Genomic DNA, 17,839 nt, shown 5'->3' with positions numbered 1-17,839 from the left:
ACAGCACATCCAGGGCATCCTCAACCTTTGCTTGTGGTGGTATGTACACCGCAGTTAGTATAGCAGCGGTAAATTCTCATGGTAGATAATTATAGATAATAAATGAGTGTTATAGGAGAACACCTGTACATTAAATATTATTTATTTATACACAATTTTGAATAGGAGGAAAAGATAATTGAATTTATAGAAACTTAATTAGGTGGTTTAGTGGTGCTAGTTTGCTAACTGAAAAAAAACTTTTTTGTACCCTTTAGTTAAATGCCCCATTAGGCCAGAAGAGTACTATTGCTCCTGGAATACATTTTTTTGGCAGATGCCTTGGATAACTATACTACTTGCAATGTTATAAATTTCATTTTCAGTGATTACTAATACAGATATCTAATAACTTCATTAAATATTATATGCTGAAAGTTACATTGCAAAGTTCATTGGTGTCACTGCTGGGGTGCATAATCTTCAGAATATCTGCCCTGTTGCACTCTCAGAATAATATGAATAAGATGTTATATTAGGAAAAAGGACCTAGGATTGTCCAAAGTTAACTCTGCTTAGTCTGTACTGATTTTACTTTAAATCTAAGGTTTTAAAATTAATCATCATTGACGCTCCAAGACATCATGGGGTTTTTCACTACATTAAAGGCACTACAAAGTGTAAGTTATTGATGTGAAATGGTTTACAACTTCAATTAAAAGACACTGCATCATCTGAAGCTCACACTTAACCACCAGAAAATCAAGTACTTGTGTGATCTTTGCTCGATTCTCCAGTTATGGAAAGCTGCACAAACATTTGCATTGTAGTCTTATTAAGTTTACGGTGGACTGAAGTTGTAGGTTTAAGTTCAGAGCTAAGCCACCAGATAATCAAACAGCCAGAGTAACCAGAGGCCTGAATTAAGCTCGCTTGAAAGAGTAAAGGACAGATTGAGTTCTGATAACTGGCTGCGCGTCAGTTAGGCAGGCATGAAGCCTGCACCTTTAATTATAATATAGCAAACCCTAACAAGACAGCATTAGTAGAGAAAAATCAGAATCTCTCATGTTAGACAGGAGTCTCAGCATAAAATGAAAAACAAAAACTGCAGATGGTTGCAAAAATACTAGTTTTTAAATAGGCAAATATTGCTTTGTTCCAATAGATTTATTTCACTGCATTTTACACATAGTGCTTCACTGCTTCATATTTCCTCAGTAGTAGATTTATGACTGTGCAAATCGAAGATGGTGTTGAACTGTTAGGATTGACGTAGAAATCAATCCTGCTAGTCCGAGCTTGGCTATCTTTCAATACAGTAATCTAAATAAACTGAATACTTCCTTTCCTTGAAAGCAACTTATATTTAAAGCAAAAGTCAGGTCAGCTCAATTAGTGATGTACCAATGCATCCCTTTTTATGCCTTCCTCCATGTGATATAAGTCTTGAGCAGTACTGCTTGGTCATTTGAGGACGATCTTGTCTGAGCAGAAGTCAAGGCATTTCATGAGATTCACAGCCAAGTTGAGTACACGTAGATCCCACATGAATGGATAGTGTTCCCTTTTTTGGATTTACCATGTTAGTTGGCCAAAAAGTCGCCAAAGATGCAGATGGAGGAATCTGAAATGTTGGCTAGCAGTGATTCCAAGGGAAAAGTCATCACAAGACTGTCAGCACTAATTTTTGGATCAGTGGTGAGGAGGATTTCCTGAGTGCAATTGGGCCGAGACCACCAAAGCTGTGCCATAATGTAATGGTCAGCACATTGCCAATTCATCACTCTCTGAACTTGGCAATAACGTTTACCAAACCACTTGTGACACACTGATTATATGTAAGCTGCAGCATGCAATGGTGGTAGGTTCAAATCTCTGAAGAATATGTGAATCAACTTAAAAAAAAACAGATTCTTTTGACCATATAAATTAGTTCCTATTTATAAATACAATCTGGGTAAGTTTTTCAGGCTGGCATGGACAGGGGAGGACATAGAAAAACTGTAAACTTCTGTCATGCTTACAACCTAACGCACTCCTGCCTCCTTTCAGCTTCCCTAGGAGTAGGTAGGAAGGGAAGTTAGAACAATTGCAGCTGAGGTGAGAAGAAGAAGAAAATGATGAAGCAAGCAACTGAGAGATTTTTGTACATACATTTGCTTTTACCTGACAGGGAATCAGTACCAGGCTGTGTACCCAACCTGTGCACAGTTCATTGGATATCATGGGTAGGCTTTTATCAGTTACTCAAGAGATATATACGTGGCCAGATAGAGTTTCTATGTAAATCAACCCTTCTGTCATTGCGTGTTTACTGGAAGCCACCAGACTAGCCAGCGCCTCACCTTCCATTCAACTTTCCTGCTGCGAGCCTTCAGCCAGGCACAGAAACATCAGTGTCCACCTCTTAGAGCCTAGGGCAGAAGAGCAACCACTGAAACCCTGCTCAAGCCCCAGCAGCATCGTATATGGACAGTGCACATGAGAGTGAGCGCGGGGGAGCGACCGAGAGAGCGAGCAAGAGGGACAGGGAGGGAGCACGGGGGAGGGAGCGAGAGAGAGAGAGAGAGCGCGAGAGAGCGCGAGAGAGCGAGAGCACCAGGGGAACAAGAATGCGCGAAGAGCAGGTGGAGAAGAGAGGGAGCAGGGGAGAGCGCACAAGCGCACTTGGGGTGGGGAGGTGAAAGAGAAGAGAGGGGGTCAGGCAGGGAAGACAGTCAGTGTGGTGGCGAGAGAGACAGCGAGGGAGAGAGAAAGAGAGGGAGAGACAGTGAGAGAAAGAGGGTGAGGGACAGAGTGGGTGAGGGAGAGAGCAAGAGCACGTGGGGGAAGAGATACGGCAGGAGAGCGAGCGAGAGCACGCACTTGGAGGGGGAGGAAGAGAAAGAGAGAGAGAGGGAAAGAAGGAGTGTGTGGGGTGGGGAAGAGAGACGGCACGGTGGCAAGTGCAGTTGAAATGCAAAACTCCCCCCTTACTTCCCTCCAAGGCCCCAAGAGATCCTTCCATAGCCGCCACAAATTCACCTGCGCCTCCACACACATCATTTACTGTATCCGTTGCACCCGACGTGGCCACCTCTATATTGGGGAGAGGGGCTGCCTACTTGCAGAACGTTTCAGAGAACACCTCTGGGACACCTGGACCAACCAACCCAACCACCCCGTGGCTCAACACTTCAACTCACCCTTCCACTCCACCAAGGACATGCAGGTCCTTGGACTCCTCCATCGCCAGACCATTGCAACACGACGGTTGGAAGAAGAGCGCCTCATCTTCCGCCTAGGAACCCTCCAACCATAAGGGATGAACTCAGATTTCTCCAGTTTCCTCATTCTATATTGCACCCAAACACTTATGCGGTTTGTATCAATGTGAAACGCTTACTAATTCTAACCAGTGCACAGTGTACACGTTTAAAAGTTAAATTGGTCAGCTATTGTTTTTCTTCACCTTCTGTTTTCATTACCAAAAAAATGTAAAGCTTTTGATTACCTGATCTTCAGAGCAGTTTTCTCCATTGCATGCCTTATTTTTTGAGACAGCTGGGATACAGAGGTCAGCATCAAGCTATCTAAAACTGCCTAAAATATAAAACATACCAATTAGAATTTAGTTTAAAAAAAGATCATAGAAGGCTGAAATTAAAAAATGCATCTGGAACTCAACTACTTTATTATGTTTAAAAATTCAATATTTTTAATACAAAAATATCCCCTTAGTTCTGTTGATCCACAACGATGCATGCAACAGCAAAAAGATAGTGCTTCCACTGATCTCAGAGACTGCTACCCAAAGGACTCTGCAGCCTATGGTATGATCTTCTATGATGCTAACTTATCAAAAAAAAACTGCAGATGCAGGAAATCAGAAAAAAAAAATCAAATTGCTGGAAAAACACTGATCTGGCAGCATGTGGAGAAAAAGTCAACGTTTCAGTCCAGTAACCCTTCATCAGTTCTGGTGTCCGCCTTTTCAGCAATTTATAATGTGAAACTTGAATTTGATACAAGTCAAGGGGATCTTCAGTTATCCTGGAACAGTGATGTCAGGTATTAAGCAACCAAGTACATTGAAGAATTTCCACAAACAAATCAATATTAAGAGCATTGATTACTCCTTCCTTTTCTAATGTTAATTTAGGGAGGAAAATGAAGGTTGAGACTTGTATGTAGGATTAAGGTGAAAATATAAAAACTTTTAAAACATTTAAAATGTGCAAATTTATCATTTTTGCAGTGTGCCTAATAGCTTAATAACCAAAGTTTTAATAAATTCAATGATTTTTGAATGGATGCAGTCTGCAAAGATTTCAAACTGACAGCAAATTCTAGATTGCTATGTTCACTTATTTGCACATGCATATTCCAGAAGTTACAGCTAATCTTTAAGGCATAACAGTAAATGCAAATAGTTTAGCATATTACAATCTTAAAATCTAGAACTAATAACTCAGACTCTAAAACACTGATTTGCAAATATATAGCACCTCTAGAGTGCCAAAGGTACTTGGCAAAGTATTAAACTGAGGTTCAGCCAAAAATGAATGCCAAGTCAGTGGAAGAAATAATAGCTGTAATGACCAATAACTTGAACAATCTGATATGTTCTAAGTGGGCCTCAGGGACAAGAGGGAGATGGAAACAAATTTCAGAACACGCTATTTAGTTACCTGAAGATACAGTTGCCAATGGAAGGGAAAAAGGAGGGTCAGAGAAATGGCAAAGTTACAGGTTATAAAGGACTGAGATGAAGAAGAAATTTAAATACAAGAAGAATTTTAAAATAGAGGAGCTGAAGTAGTCAGGAACCTGCGTAATTCAGCATGAAATTAGGAGAATGCTGAATCAGACCAAGTGCTGGATAGGGCTTGGGTGGTTAAAATAATGGATCTGTTTAAGTTAGCAGAGAGTGGAGGCTCAACTAGAACAGGTTCGTGGCCAATTCTGGCAGTGACATAGGATGTTTAAGAGTTTCAGCTGGGATGAGATATAAAAATGGTGAAGTGGCTGTAGTCCTAGAGGATCACAGGGCTGATTTCTCATGAGATAGAATGAAGAAGTGGTGGCTAGGGGGGGGGGTCATCACACACCTTAGGCAGGGGGAAAGAGGGCGAGAAGAAGAAGAATAAATGGAACACAGCAATTTTTTTTTGTCTATCTGAAGGGATTACGAGGCATTTTCACCTTGCATAAAGCATTGAGGAAATCCAGAACTCTGCCAAAAGACTGTGGTTACTGTGTCAATTGAAACCGTAACATGGTGATCACTAACCTTCAATATAAAACCACATTAAGATATTAGGAAAAGGTGGGTTTAAAAAAGTTAACACTATGGGAGACAGCACTTACACAGGTGAACAGCCCATTTCTGTTTCTACCTCTCTGTGATGCAAAGACCACGTTTCTTCATTAAAAAGCAATTCTTACTTCATCCCTACTCCAAGTCTTCCTCCTTGTAGCCTGATCAGCAACTTCAAAAATTCGAGATCTGGAATCGCTCGGTCTGCCATTTCCAGCTGATGGTTTTATACATGGCACTGGTGGGATTTTTCTAAAGTTCAAACTTTCATCAAAAACACGATCAACCAGCTAATCAGGAAAAATAAAAAAAAAAGTTATTTAAAAAAAGGCCAAAATTATTTGTTTTGTAGATTTATAGTGGATTATATCTGCATTAGAAAAACCTGAAGGATTTAATACATATTCCCCGAGCCCTCATTTCTTTAGGAAACAGTTGTCCCACACTTAGTAACAAAGTCTGACTGAGATAAAGGTGCACAACACTCCTATTTTGGAAGTCTTAATTCTCTTTTGAAATAATTACACCAACTTTTACTTTAATAGCATGGACAGTTAAATCATCTCTTGGTCCTCCAAACCTTTCAGTTAATGTCAGCAGTGAAACCTGGCTGAGAACCTTCAACCTGCAAGCTGAATGTAGCCCAATGCTAGATTTAATCTGACTTGCTGATCTTAACTTCCCTGGGTGAAACCAGCAGCAAATAAACCAGAACACGGTTAGTTTCAGTGTATGTTTTGCTGAAAGTGACTGCAATTGAAACTTTGCAACCTGATTGATCAGATGGGTTACAGTGAGAAAATTTTCTCCAAATATGATCTTATTGTTTAGCTTGCAGTATTAGTTCTTTAAAGCTACCAGATTATTTTCATGATTTGGAGATGCTGATGTTGGACTGGGTGTACAAAGTTAAAAATCACACAACACAATGTTATAGTCCAACAGGTTTAATTGGAAGCACTGGCTTTCGGAACGCTCCTCCTTATCAGGTGATCAGCTGATGAAGGAGCAACACTCCGAAAGCTAGTGTGCTTCCAATTAAACTTGTTGGACCTTAACCTGACGTTGTGTGATTATTTTCAGATGTAATTGATTTCTCATACAGCTACGGATGAAGTGGTGGGTTTGCGCAATGGGACAATTCCTGGCAGGTGGGGGCTGGAAATGCAGTGAACGAAGTTGAGGGGGGCATGGGATGGAGTTTTCATGTAAAAACTTCAATGATACTTGTTTGAATCTAGAAATGTGAAGAGAACATTGTTTCCAGACAGAATTCCGTGTCAGTTTTTACTGTGGAGAAAGAAATATAGGCTAGAGAACTCTGAAAATAAATATGAATGTTTAAAAAAAACATTTCACATTCCAGAAGAGAAGTACTGGAGATCTTAGAAAATATAAAAGGTGGATAAATCTCCAGGACCCAATCATCCAAGATGGAGGATGGGAAAAACATCTGGCTGTAACAGGCTGCGCCTTATATTTTTGAGGTATTTTAGGTGTTGGATGTGATTTTTCTTTTGAATTCCAGGAGCTGCAATTACTGTTTTATATGCTGTTGTACAAATACATTAAGGACAAAACGGTAACTAGGGAAAGAATAGGACCCCTCAAAGATCAGCAAGGTGGCCTTTGCGTGGAGCCACAGGAGATGGGGGAGATACTAAACGAGTATTTTGCATCAGTGTTTACTATAGAAAAGGACATCGTAGATATACAATGTAGGCAAATAGATGGCAACATCTTGAAAACTGTCCGTATTACAGAGGAGGAAGTGCTGGGATGTCTTGAAATGCAAAAAAGTGGATAAATCTCTAGGACCCGATCAAGTGTACCCTAGAACTCTGTGGGAAGTTGGGGAGGTGATTGTTGGGTCCCTTGCTGAGATATTTGTATCACTGATAGTCACAGGAGAGGTGCCGGAAGACTGAAGGTTGGCTAACACGGGTGTGTAAGAAGGGTGGTAAGCACAAGTTAGGGAACTATAGACTGTGAGCCTGACGCCAGTGGTGGGCAAGTTGTTGAAGGGAATCCTGAGGGACAGGATTTACATGTATTTGGAAAGGCAAGGACTGATTAGGGATAGTCAACATGGCTTTGTGCGTGGGAAATCATGTCTCACAAACTCGATTGAGTATTTAATGAAGTAACAAAGAGGATTGATGAGGGCAGAGCGGCAGATGTGATCTACAAGGACTTCAGTAAGGCATTCGACAAGGTTCCCCATGGGAGACTGATTAGCAAGCTTAGATTTCATGGAATACAGGGAGAACTAGCCATTTGAATACAGAACTGGCTCAAAAAGGTAGAAGACAGAGGGTGGCAGTGGAGGGTTGTTTTTCAGACTGGAGGGCCTGTGACCAGTGGAGTGTCACAAGGATCGGTGCTGGGCCCTCTACCTTTTGTCATTTACATAAATGATGATTTGGATGGGAGCATAAGAGGTATGGTAAGTACATTTGCAGATGACACCAAAATTGGAGACGCAGCGGACAGCGAAGGTTGCCTCAGATTACAATGGGATCGTCATCAGAAGGGCCAATGGGCTGAGGAGTGGCAAATGGAGTTTAGTTTAGATAAATGAGAGGTGCTGCATTTTGGGAATGCAAATCTTAGCAGGACTTATACACTTAATGGTAAGATCTTGGGGAGTGTTGCTAAACAAAGAGACCTTGGAGTACAGATTCATAGCTCCTTAAAAGTAGAGTCGCAGGTAGATAGGGTAGTGAAGGCGGCATTTGGTATGCTTTTCTTTATTGGTCAGAGTATTGAATACAGGGGTTGGGAGGTCATGTTGCGGTTGTACAGGTCATTGGTTAGGCCACTTTTGGAATATTGCGTTCAATTCTGGTCTCCTTCCTATGGAATAATGTGAAACTTAAATGGGTTCAGGAAAGATTTACAAAGAGTACTGCCAAGATTGGAGGATTTGAGATATAGGGAGAGACTGAATCGGCTGGGGGTTTTTCTCTGGAACGTCGGAGGCTGAGGGATGACCTTATACAGGTTTCTAAAATCATGAGGAGCATGGATAGGATAAACAGACAAAGTCTTTACTCTGGGGTGGGGGAATGTTCAGAACTAGAGGACATAGGTTTATGCTGAGAGGGGAAGATATAAAAGGGAACTAAGGGGCAACTTTTTCACGCAGAGGGTAGTACGTGTATGGAATGAGCTGCCAGAGGAGGTGGTGCAGGCTAGTACAATTGCAACATTTAAGAGGCATCTGGATGGGTATATGAATATGAAGGGTTTGGAGGGATATGGGCTGGGTGCTGGCAAGTGGGACTAGATTAGGTTGGGATATCTGGTCAGTATGGACGAGCTGGACCAAAAAGTCTGTTTCGGTGCTATACATCTCTATGACTAAGTGTATCCCAGGATATTGTGGGAAGTTAGGGCAGAAATTGTGAGGAGCCTGACAAAAATGTTTGTATCATCTATAACCATGGTGGAGCTACCAAATATTGTACTTAAGAAATTATTTCACTTAAAAGTCTGTAAAGCAGCAGCCTGGAAACTATAGACCTGTGAGCCTTACATCGGTGGTGGGTAAGTTGTTGGAGGTAATTCTGAAAGATAGGATTTACATGCAACTGGGGGTATATTTTTAAGGTGAGAAGAGAAAATTTTGAAAAGGACATGAGGAGTAACTATTTCTACACAAAGTGGTGCTTGTGTGGAATGAACTTGCAGAGGAAGTGGTGGATGCAGTTACAGTTACAACATTTAAAAGACACTTGGATAAGTACATGAATAGAAAAGGTTTGGGGGAATATAGGACAAACGCATTCATGTGGAATTAATTTAGTTTGGGAACATGCTCAGCGTGGACTGGTTGGACCAAAGGGCCGGTTCCCATGCTGCACGACTGAGGACAGAGCCTAATTAAGGAATAACGTTTGTTTCATTTGTCTAGATCTCTTCAGAGATCTGGGAATACTGTACTGTGGACACAACATCTGCTGCTCCTACATATTCCAGTTAGAGAATAAAGGGCTCTACCTTCTGTTCTGGAGAGGGAGAGAAAAGAGAAGGGCAGACAGTCAAAGTAGGAAAGGAGAAACAGAACATGTAAAAGGCTAAGAATATAAATGGACAAATGGAAAAAAGTGGAGACCAACACTGCGGGAGGATGAAGAAGGGAAAGGAGGGGAGGGGGAATGCCAGTGGATAAGGCAGGAGAACAAGAAATAAAGTGGGAAAAGGGCTAAACTAATAGATAATTGATTGACAATTTTCCTCATTTTCAACTATTTTTTCCATTTCAGATTTATTTTCAGTCACAGTGATTGTTAATTTTTTGAGGATTTAACAGGAAGGATTATTGAGGGCAACGCTGTTGATGTGGTTTAAAAGGACTTTCAAAGGGCATTTGATACAGTGTCAGACAAGAGACTTGCAAAATTATTGCTTATGGTATAAAGGGGACAATAGTTACAACATACACATGGAATCAGTTGAGTGACAAAACAGAAGCTAGTGCTGAAGGATTTTTTTCAAAAGTTTTCTTGGGCAAAAATCTGTGGCTCAGATTAACATGTGAAACTTTGAAACAATAGTTGCAAGTAACATCACCTTCACTGCGATCAGACAGACTCACTAAGGTAAAGCAACATCATCTTCATGGTATGTCAACAGAGGGCAAGTGGAACATTTCAATTTTCTCCTAAAAATTAAATTCAATGTTGTCCACTTATCACTGCCACCACCATGAGAAAAAAGGATCCCCCACCCCCTGATTTAAGTTCTGCTGATAGTTGCATTCAGAATATTGTTCATAGCAAAAGATATAAAAAATAAATCTTCGTTTTCAAATTGGTTATCAAACTTAAATTTGTTGAATTTATCCCAACTTAACAAATCTTCCAATGTTAAAAGGTGAATAGCCACTCAGTTTCAGAAATATTAGTTTGTGGAATAACTACACAGTATAAGTTTGACAAATTTAGACAATAAATTGCAAAATGTAACAAAAACTAAATGAGGACAACTTTTTGTCAAATATGGCTGTATATAATTGCAGTGCTTTACAACAGGTTCCCCATGGAAAGACTCCATTTTAAATGGCCAATATTGAAGAGAATTCAATGTTTTGCCACAAATCCTCTGCGGGAAAGCAATGTAAAAGCAAGAAGTCCAGAATATGATACGGTGAGTAATGAACTCAAAGTTATGATTTATCTCTAAGGTGTACATCAAGTACTTTGTCCAGATCAAAATCATTTTATTTAGCAGAAGTGGTAAACAGTCGCAGCAACAGCTTTGTGACAATTCATTTTTGGTCAGACCATTTGTACAAATAAATTTGGCAATTTTGAAAAATTTACCCTTTTTAACACCCAAGATTACATCTGGAAAGCACCATATTGCATTCTGATCAAGTGACCTCAAGTACAATCACACTAGGATGTATGTTCCTGTATTTAATCCTGGAACTTTATTCACAGAAATCCAATTACAATCCACACAAGGTTGAAATATTTGGCATTGCAAAGAATAATTCACAATAAACAACAGTTCAGTCTTGAAGATGATTGAAATTTTCAATTTTGTTTAAGATTGAATTTACAGAATAGGTTTGCAAGGGAGATTGCAAGGACAAATTTCAACCTTATTCCTTCATGTAGCCATTAAAAGCCCTGTCATTCCACAGTGCACATTAGGTCAAATAGCCTAAGACCCCAAATAGGCACCATCAGGATTGGGAATGTGTAGAATGGAGGCTATAATTTACAGCACAAAGTGCTTGTTGTTTTTTTGAGAAATATTATATTTCAATACTTCTATAAAATAAAGAATTTGGTGGTTGTATTGCTCTAATCTGTAGATTTGGTAGCATTTTGTAAAATGTTTCGTAAAATATTTTACTATCAATATCAATTGACACAAACATTACACACAATCACCAACATAACTTGATGAGGTCCTACATGGAGCTAATGCCCTTATAAATGGTAAGATGAATAACTAAGTTAGTGAGGGATAAGACAAAACAAATCTTCCAATGTTAATGCAAAATACGATAAACACTTCAATTTTGCCATCAATTTTCTAACTTCACTTGAGCAACTTCTCAAAATTTTGATATAAAATTTCATGTTGAAATGCAATTACAGGAAATTAATGTAATTGTACATCAAACATTAATTAAATAATTGAATCAAATAGCCAAGAAAATACAAGGAAAATGAAATGTGTTTATAGTACTCAGGATGGAAAGCTAGAACAAAAAAGGAAATAAAAAAAGCAAGAACCTTAGGCATTCCTCCATGAAGGTCTCCTACCTCTTCCCTTGTGTCAATGGTTGAACCAGGGGTGGTGGCAGCAGTGCTTACTGTGGTACTAGGGGCAGTGCCCGACGAACTCACAGAATCTATCTCACCTGCCACATCATGGATTTCACGTGCAAGGATGGCCAGATCCTTGGCCAGATCTTGACTGATCCTGATCATGAGAAAAGAAATGCACACCAAATCCTGAAGAATTACCCATTACAAAGATTATAAGCATTTGTCCTGTAATAGCTGACTTTTAAAAAGAAACACAATCCAGTTAACCTTCAAAAGAAATGCTACTGAAAATAGGGCAACCCAGGGCTGTTTCCAGTGTCTGCCTTATTTATGTAATGCAAATATTACAGGTCAAGTACTCAGTTTCATCAAATCTTTGAAAGAAATTGAAGCTCCACTTATAATTAGGAACTGCTACCCTAGTTAGGGGATCTTTTGAAAACTCCCATTTTGATTCTCGAAATTCTTATGTAAATGTTGAAACTAAAGAAATAATCAATCAGCAAGACAGAATTCTGAGCTTTTAAAATGACAAAGCCAAGAAAAAAGGTTGAGATTAAGGTTTAATTTAGAAGTTGAACATCTTTCAAACAATGGGAATATTTGACGCAGAGAGTATCAATTAACCTGTTTAAGTGTTATTTGTTAGCCAAACCTGGATGTCACATTTCCGAGTGCAGATTCAAAGCAACAGATTGAAATGATGGACTTGCAGCAAGTTGGTAGACAAATGCATAAAATTAGTGCCAATTTTTTTTAAGTACAGGTTTCTCTGAACGCCAATAGCTATAGCCTCAGCTACCTTAATCATCTCAAAGTTAGGAATTCTTTTTAAAAAGAAAAATCTATTTTTTCATTAATGGAATGTGGACATCATAAACTAGGCCAGCATTTATTACTCATTCCTAATTGCCCTGGAGAGGATGGTGGTTAACAGCTTTCCACCTCTGAAACAGGTGGAACTTAAACCGAAGCCTTCTTGAATCACAATGTTGAGGTGCTGGTGTTGGATTGGGTTGGACAAGGTCAAAAATCACAACACTATGTTTAGTTCAACAGTCAAATAAATCTCTGTTGGACTATAACCTAGTATCTTGCAATTTTTGTCCTTCTTGAATCACTGCAGTTTTTGGACCATAGAGACACTGTTGTTAGGAGAGGAGTCCTGGATATTGACCCAGCGAGAGTTAATGAATGGTGAGGTAGATCTAATTTAGGAAAGTGTGGGGCTTGGAAGCAAGCTTGTTGGTGGTGGTGTTTCTACGCATCTGTTGTCTTGTCCTTTTAGGTGGTAGAGATTGGTTTGGAAGGTGTTATTGGGCAAACCTGGAGTGATGGCAGTGCATGTTGTAGAGGGTACACATTCCTGACAAATGTAATGATGAAGATGATAGTGTTGATGATGATGGATGGAGTGCCAATCAAGCAGACTACTTTTACTTGGATGCTGGTGAGCTGTGTGTGTTGTTGGGAGTTGCACTCATCCAGGCAAATAAACTATTCTATCACATTCCTGCTTGGGGCTTTGCACATGGTGGACAGACATTGGAGACAGATGGTATGATACTCACAATAGAATCGCCACTTTTGACACAAGATGGCAAAAAGGTCATTGATGAAGCAGCTGATGGTTAGGCTTAGAACACAATTGTGAAGCATGCCCATAGTGATGTCCTGGGACTGAGATGATTGGCCTTTGACAACTTCTTGTGTGATAGGTATGAATCCAACCAATAGTCTTCTGGCTGATTTCAGTTTTTCTGGGCTCTTGGATGTCATAGCTGGCTGAATGCTGCATTGATGTCAAGGGCTGTTACTCTCAACTTACCTCTGGGAATTTATTTTTTTCATCCACATTTGAAGCAAGGCTGTACTGAGATCAGGAGCTCAATAGTCTTAGCAGAACCCAAACTGAATGTGAGCAAGCAGGTTATTCATTTGCAATTATGCCTTCGATCAGTTTACTGATGATCATGAATAGACGATGGTGAGGTCATTATTCAGGTTGGATTTATTCTGCATTTTGAGCACAGGACAGACCTGGGCAGTTTTCCACATTTTGGGTAGATGCTAGTATGAAAGCTGAAATAGAACAGCCTGACCAGAGACACAGCTCGCACTGGAGCTCATGTCTGCAGTATTATTGCTGGAAAGATATCAGGGCCCATAACTTTCTGCATTATGCTGTGTCAGAATACATCATCAGGATGAGATGACATTCCCTTTGCAGATTTCGGGTGGGGCAAACACATTTGTCCAGCAACCAGAGTTCCTGGACTAAAACAACAGATGGCTTCCTCCCAAATTATGTGGAAGTCTTTGGATAGTTGTAGGCAAAATCAAGGACCTTCATTACCAAAGCACTGATGCGCCATTTAAGAGCACAGCTATAAAATTCTGGAAAATTAACTAGGAGCTTCTGGCAACAGAACGCTGACACCATGTCCACCTGTGAGCAGACCTAGCCATTAAAGTCAAAAAGTGTGGCACTGGAAAAGCACAACTGGTCAGGCAGTATCTAAGGAGTAGGAGAGTCGACATTGAGCATAAGCTCTTCATCGGGGGCGAGATGGGGATGGGAGTGGGGGAAAGAGAACTGAGAGATAAGTGGGAGTGGGAAGGTAGCTAGGAATTTGATAATTGGATGAAGGTAGGGGTGATGGTGATAGGTTGGAGGGGGGTGGAGCGGGTAGGTGGGAAGAACTACCTGTCCATCTTCCTTCCCACCTATCCACTCTACCCTCCACTCCAACCTATCACCATCATGCTTTTCCAGCACCACGCTGATCAAAACTCTGGTTTCCAGCATTTGCTGTCCTCACTTTTGCCTAACAACTCAGAAGCCAGATAATAACGCGCACAGTGACTTCATTTGTCATTTGAATTTGAATCTAGTTTAAAAAATATCAAAAATAACCATCTAGCTTGTTGCACAAACATGAAGCAAAACTTGTTGTCCTTCTCAGTCTGGCCTGTGTTTGATTCTAGATGCATTGATTCAAGTGTCCTCTGAAGTGGCTTTTCAAACCACTCAGCACCCAAATTACATTATTAATTCAAGAAGGTTCACCACCTACCATATGCAGTACATAATAACATACTACTTTTATAGATTTTACACTCAACAGACTGTGAGGATAAAAAATTCAACACAAACATGTTACAACATCCCTGGTTGTTTCAGTATAGAAGGTGCCATGTGATAATGAAAAAAGGTGATCTCACCTAAAGTCAGGATTGGGTTTCTGAAAATTACACCTCTAATTAAAGCATTAATTTGCACAGAAATCAATATTTAAGTAGGGCCTTCTACATCAGAGAGGAGATAATTAAAATATTATACCTGTGCCCTTGAAACTGAAACAGAGTTCCTCCTGTACTTTACATTGCTGAATTAAACAGTTTAAAATAAATTAGATTTTAAAAAAGGAGTACTGTTAGATGACAGGCGCTATCTAGTGGTAGCAATTGGTCAGTAAAGCTGGACACCCATGGCAGTCTGCACTAACTGTCTTTTGTCACTAGATGGAGCCCAGGGCCTCAATTTGCATTCAGCAGTGAAACAAGGATCTAGAAATGGAGACAGCAAAGGCAAGACCTAAAGCTGAAAGTTAACAACGTACAAGGCAGAGGACGGGTTCAGTGGGAGACCGGGCTGAGGTGCAGCAAGTTGGGAGACAAAGCCAAGGGGAAGGGAGGCAAGGCAGGAAAACAAGATGCCGAGAAGCAAGCCTGGGGGGTGAGACAAGTTCAGGATGGAGCAAGTTGGGAGACAAGGCCAGGAAACAATGCCAAGAGGGAGGAGAGATCCCTTGTCCACGGTCACAGCAAAAAGGAACAGGGTGCCTGGAATGCAGACAGTGCAGTATTGAATGTTGATGTGCAATAGCAATCAGTGAAGATCACATATACAAATGAACCAAAACGAAAATGACGACAATACTTAAAAACAGATACCATGAGATAAATAACTATAAAATGAAATAATATGAGTACAGCTACATAAAATGAGGACTACTCATGTTAAAACAATTATGTAAGAGCCTTTAACGTTCCAAGATTAGGATTAGACATGCTGAAGGACAAAAATAAAAATCAGCATTCTAATAAAGTCATTTAGGCAAATTTTAATAAACCAATAATGTATAGTTGCTACTTTTTCTTCCTTGCTTTCATGAGTCACCAACGTTCCCTTCAAAAGAGCCAATGATGTAATTTTCAAAGTATATTGGAAAACAATGAATTATAGAACTTGAAAAGTTGATCTCTCCATGACTTGGAGAGATTAACTCAATTGGGGGTGGGGAGAGAGCGAGAGCGAGAGCGAGAGCGAGATGTTGTCAAAGCTTGTCAAGTCGGCACCCTCAGCAACAGGTCTTTGTTTTTGTCAATATTTAAATTCAACAGGAACACAATGAGCAATCATACAATAGCATCTTCTAAACGACTCAAGCACAATTGTTGAACAGCTTGCAGGAAATGTTGGCATCTAAAGAGTAATAAAAATTTCTAAGGCTGGTAGAATGCACATATGGGAAAGATATTTTGATTTTTTTATATTTCATTTACAAAAGATATTATAACTTTTATGAAACAGACTTCAAATTTACACATAAATTTGTAATTTTAAAAGTTAAGCTGCAAATCTAAATTTATAATATGCATAACTTTACAGTCAAGTTAGCTCGATGAATAACTGTTATTGTTCTTAAGATATGTATCTAGCAAAAAAAAGCACTGTAAAATTTAATCATTTAAATTTTACCTTGGTTATCTGCATTCCAGTCACAGTTAACTGGCTTTGGGAATGGCTCTGCCATTCAATATGATCATAGTTGATTACCCAACTCAGAACCCAGTTTCAGCCTTTGCCTTGTACACTAAGAATTATATTAAATGTTTTCTGGAAAACATTAAATGTTTTGGCCTCAATTGCTTACTGTAGCAGAGAACTCCACAGATTCACCACTTTCTGGTTGAAGACATTTCTCCTCATTTCAGCCAATCAAGTAGCTCACCCCCTATCCAGAGACTTTACCCCAGTTCAGGACTCCCCTTGACTTGGGAACATCCTTTCTGTGTTGTCCTATTAGAATTTTATATGATGTCTTCCTAATTCTTTTAATATCCAGTGAATATAGTCCTAACATTAAAATATATGAGCAGAATTTGGCCCATTGCATCTGTTCCATTATTCATGGCTGATATGTTTCTTAACCCTATTGTCCTGTCCTTTCCTCGAAACCCTTGATTCCCTTATTAATCAGGAACCTCTCTCTGTCTTAAACTCTATAACTTGACCTTCACAGCCTTCTGCTGCAATGAGTCCACAGATTCACCACCCTCCGGCTGAAGAAATTTCTTCTCAGTTCAGTTCTAAAGGGTCATCCCTTCATTCTGAAGCTGCGCCATCAGGTCTTCATTTCTCTTACTAGTGGAAATATCATCTCCATGTCCACTCTATCTAGGCTTCTCAGTTATTCTGTTATTTTTAGAGAGACCACTTATCCTTCTAAATTTCATCAAGTACATACCCAGTGCCCTCACATAACAAGCCCTTCAGCGAGAGGATTCTTGATACTCAGGACCCCCTCCAATATCAGCATGTCTTTTCTTAGGTATGGGGCCAAAACTGGTCACAATATTCCAAATATGGTCTAATCAGAGCCTTATACAGCCTCAGCAGTACATCTTTGGTCTTGTATCCTAGCCCTCTTGAAATTAATGCGAACATTGCATTTGCCTTCCTAACTGCCAAATGCACCTGCATGTTAATCTTCAGAGAATCCTGAACTATAATTCATGTCCCTTTTTGCTTCAGATTCCCAAAGCCTTTCCCCATTTAGACAATAGTCTATATCTCTACTCCCCTATCAGCATACATAACCTTTCACTTTCCCACATTGTATTCCATCTGCCACATCTTTGCCCACTTCCCGAGCCTGTCCATTCCTCAACACTACGTCCTTCCACTTATTTTTGCATCATATACAAACTTTGCAACAATATGCTCCGTTGCCCAGATTGTATTACATTAACAACCCTGCATAACTCCACTGGTTATCAGTTGCCATCTGTGAAAAAGACCTCTTTACTACATTCACTGCCTTTTGCTAGTCAGCCAATCCTCTATCCATCTCCCTAACACCATTGGCTCTTATTTTATGCATCAACTTGTTAAAGGTCTTTCGGAAATCCGAATAAATCATGTCCACTAACTCTTCTTTGTCTAACTTATTTGTTATTTCCTTAAAGAATTCTAACAGAT

General features: G+C 39.8%; 1 protein-coding gene across 18 annotated transcripts in view; it reads right to left on the bottom strand.

Moving 5' to 3' along the window:
- cep170aa (centrosomal protein 170Aa) overlaps positions 1 to 17,839 on the bottom strand; it is a 164,901-nt gene that overhangs the window by 24,545 nt on the left and 122,517 nt on the right. For 14 of the 18 annotated variants that reach the window (XM_072580474.1, XM_072580480.1, XM_072580478.1 and 11 more), the window contains 3 exons: positions 11,536 to 11,725; positions 5,410 to 5,571; positions 3,476 to 3,564 (listed from right to left, as the gene is read on the bottom strand). In XM_072580474.1, coding sequence (XP_072436575.1) covers positions 3,476 to 3,564; positions 5,410 to 5,571; positions 11,536 to 11,725 — 441 coding nt within the window. Of the gene's footprint in view, positions 1 to 3,471; positions 3,565 to 5,409; positions 5,572 to 11,535; positions 11,726 to 17,839 lie in introns of those variants that run through there. The other 4 variants (XM_072580483.1, XM_072580485.1, XM_072580489.1 and 1 more) reach the window with 2 other exon arrangements.

This window comes from Chiloscyllium punctatum, chromosome 11 (genome assembly GCF_047496795.1).
Source record: "Chiloscyllium punctatum isolate Juve2018m chromosome 11, sChiPun1.3, whole genome shotgun sequence".
Lineage (NCBI taxonomy): Eukaryota > Metazoa > Chordata > Chondrichthyes > Orectolobiformes > Hemiscylliidae > Chiloscyllium > Chiloscyllium punctatum.
Note: the sequence above shows the minus strand (reverse complement) of the source record. Positions and strands in the feature narration are given on the sequence as shown.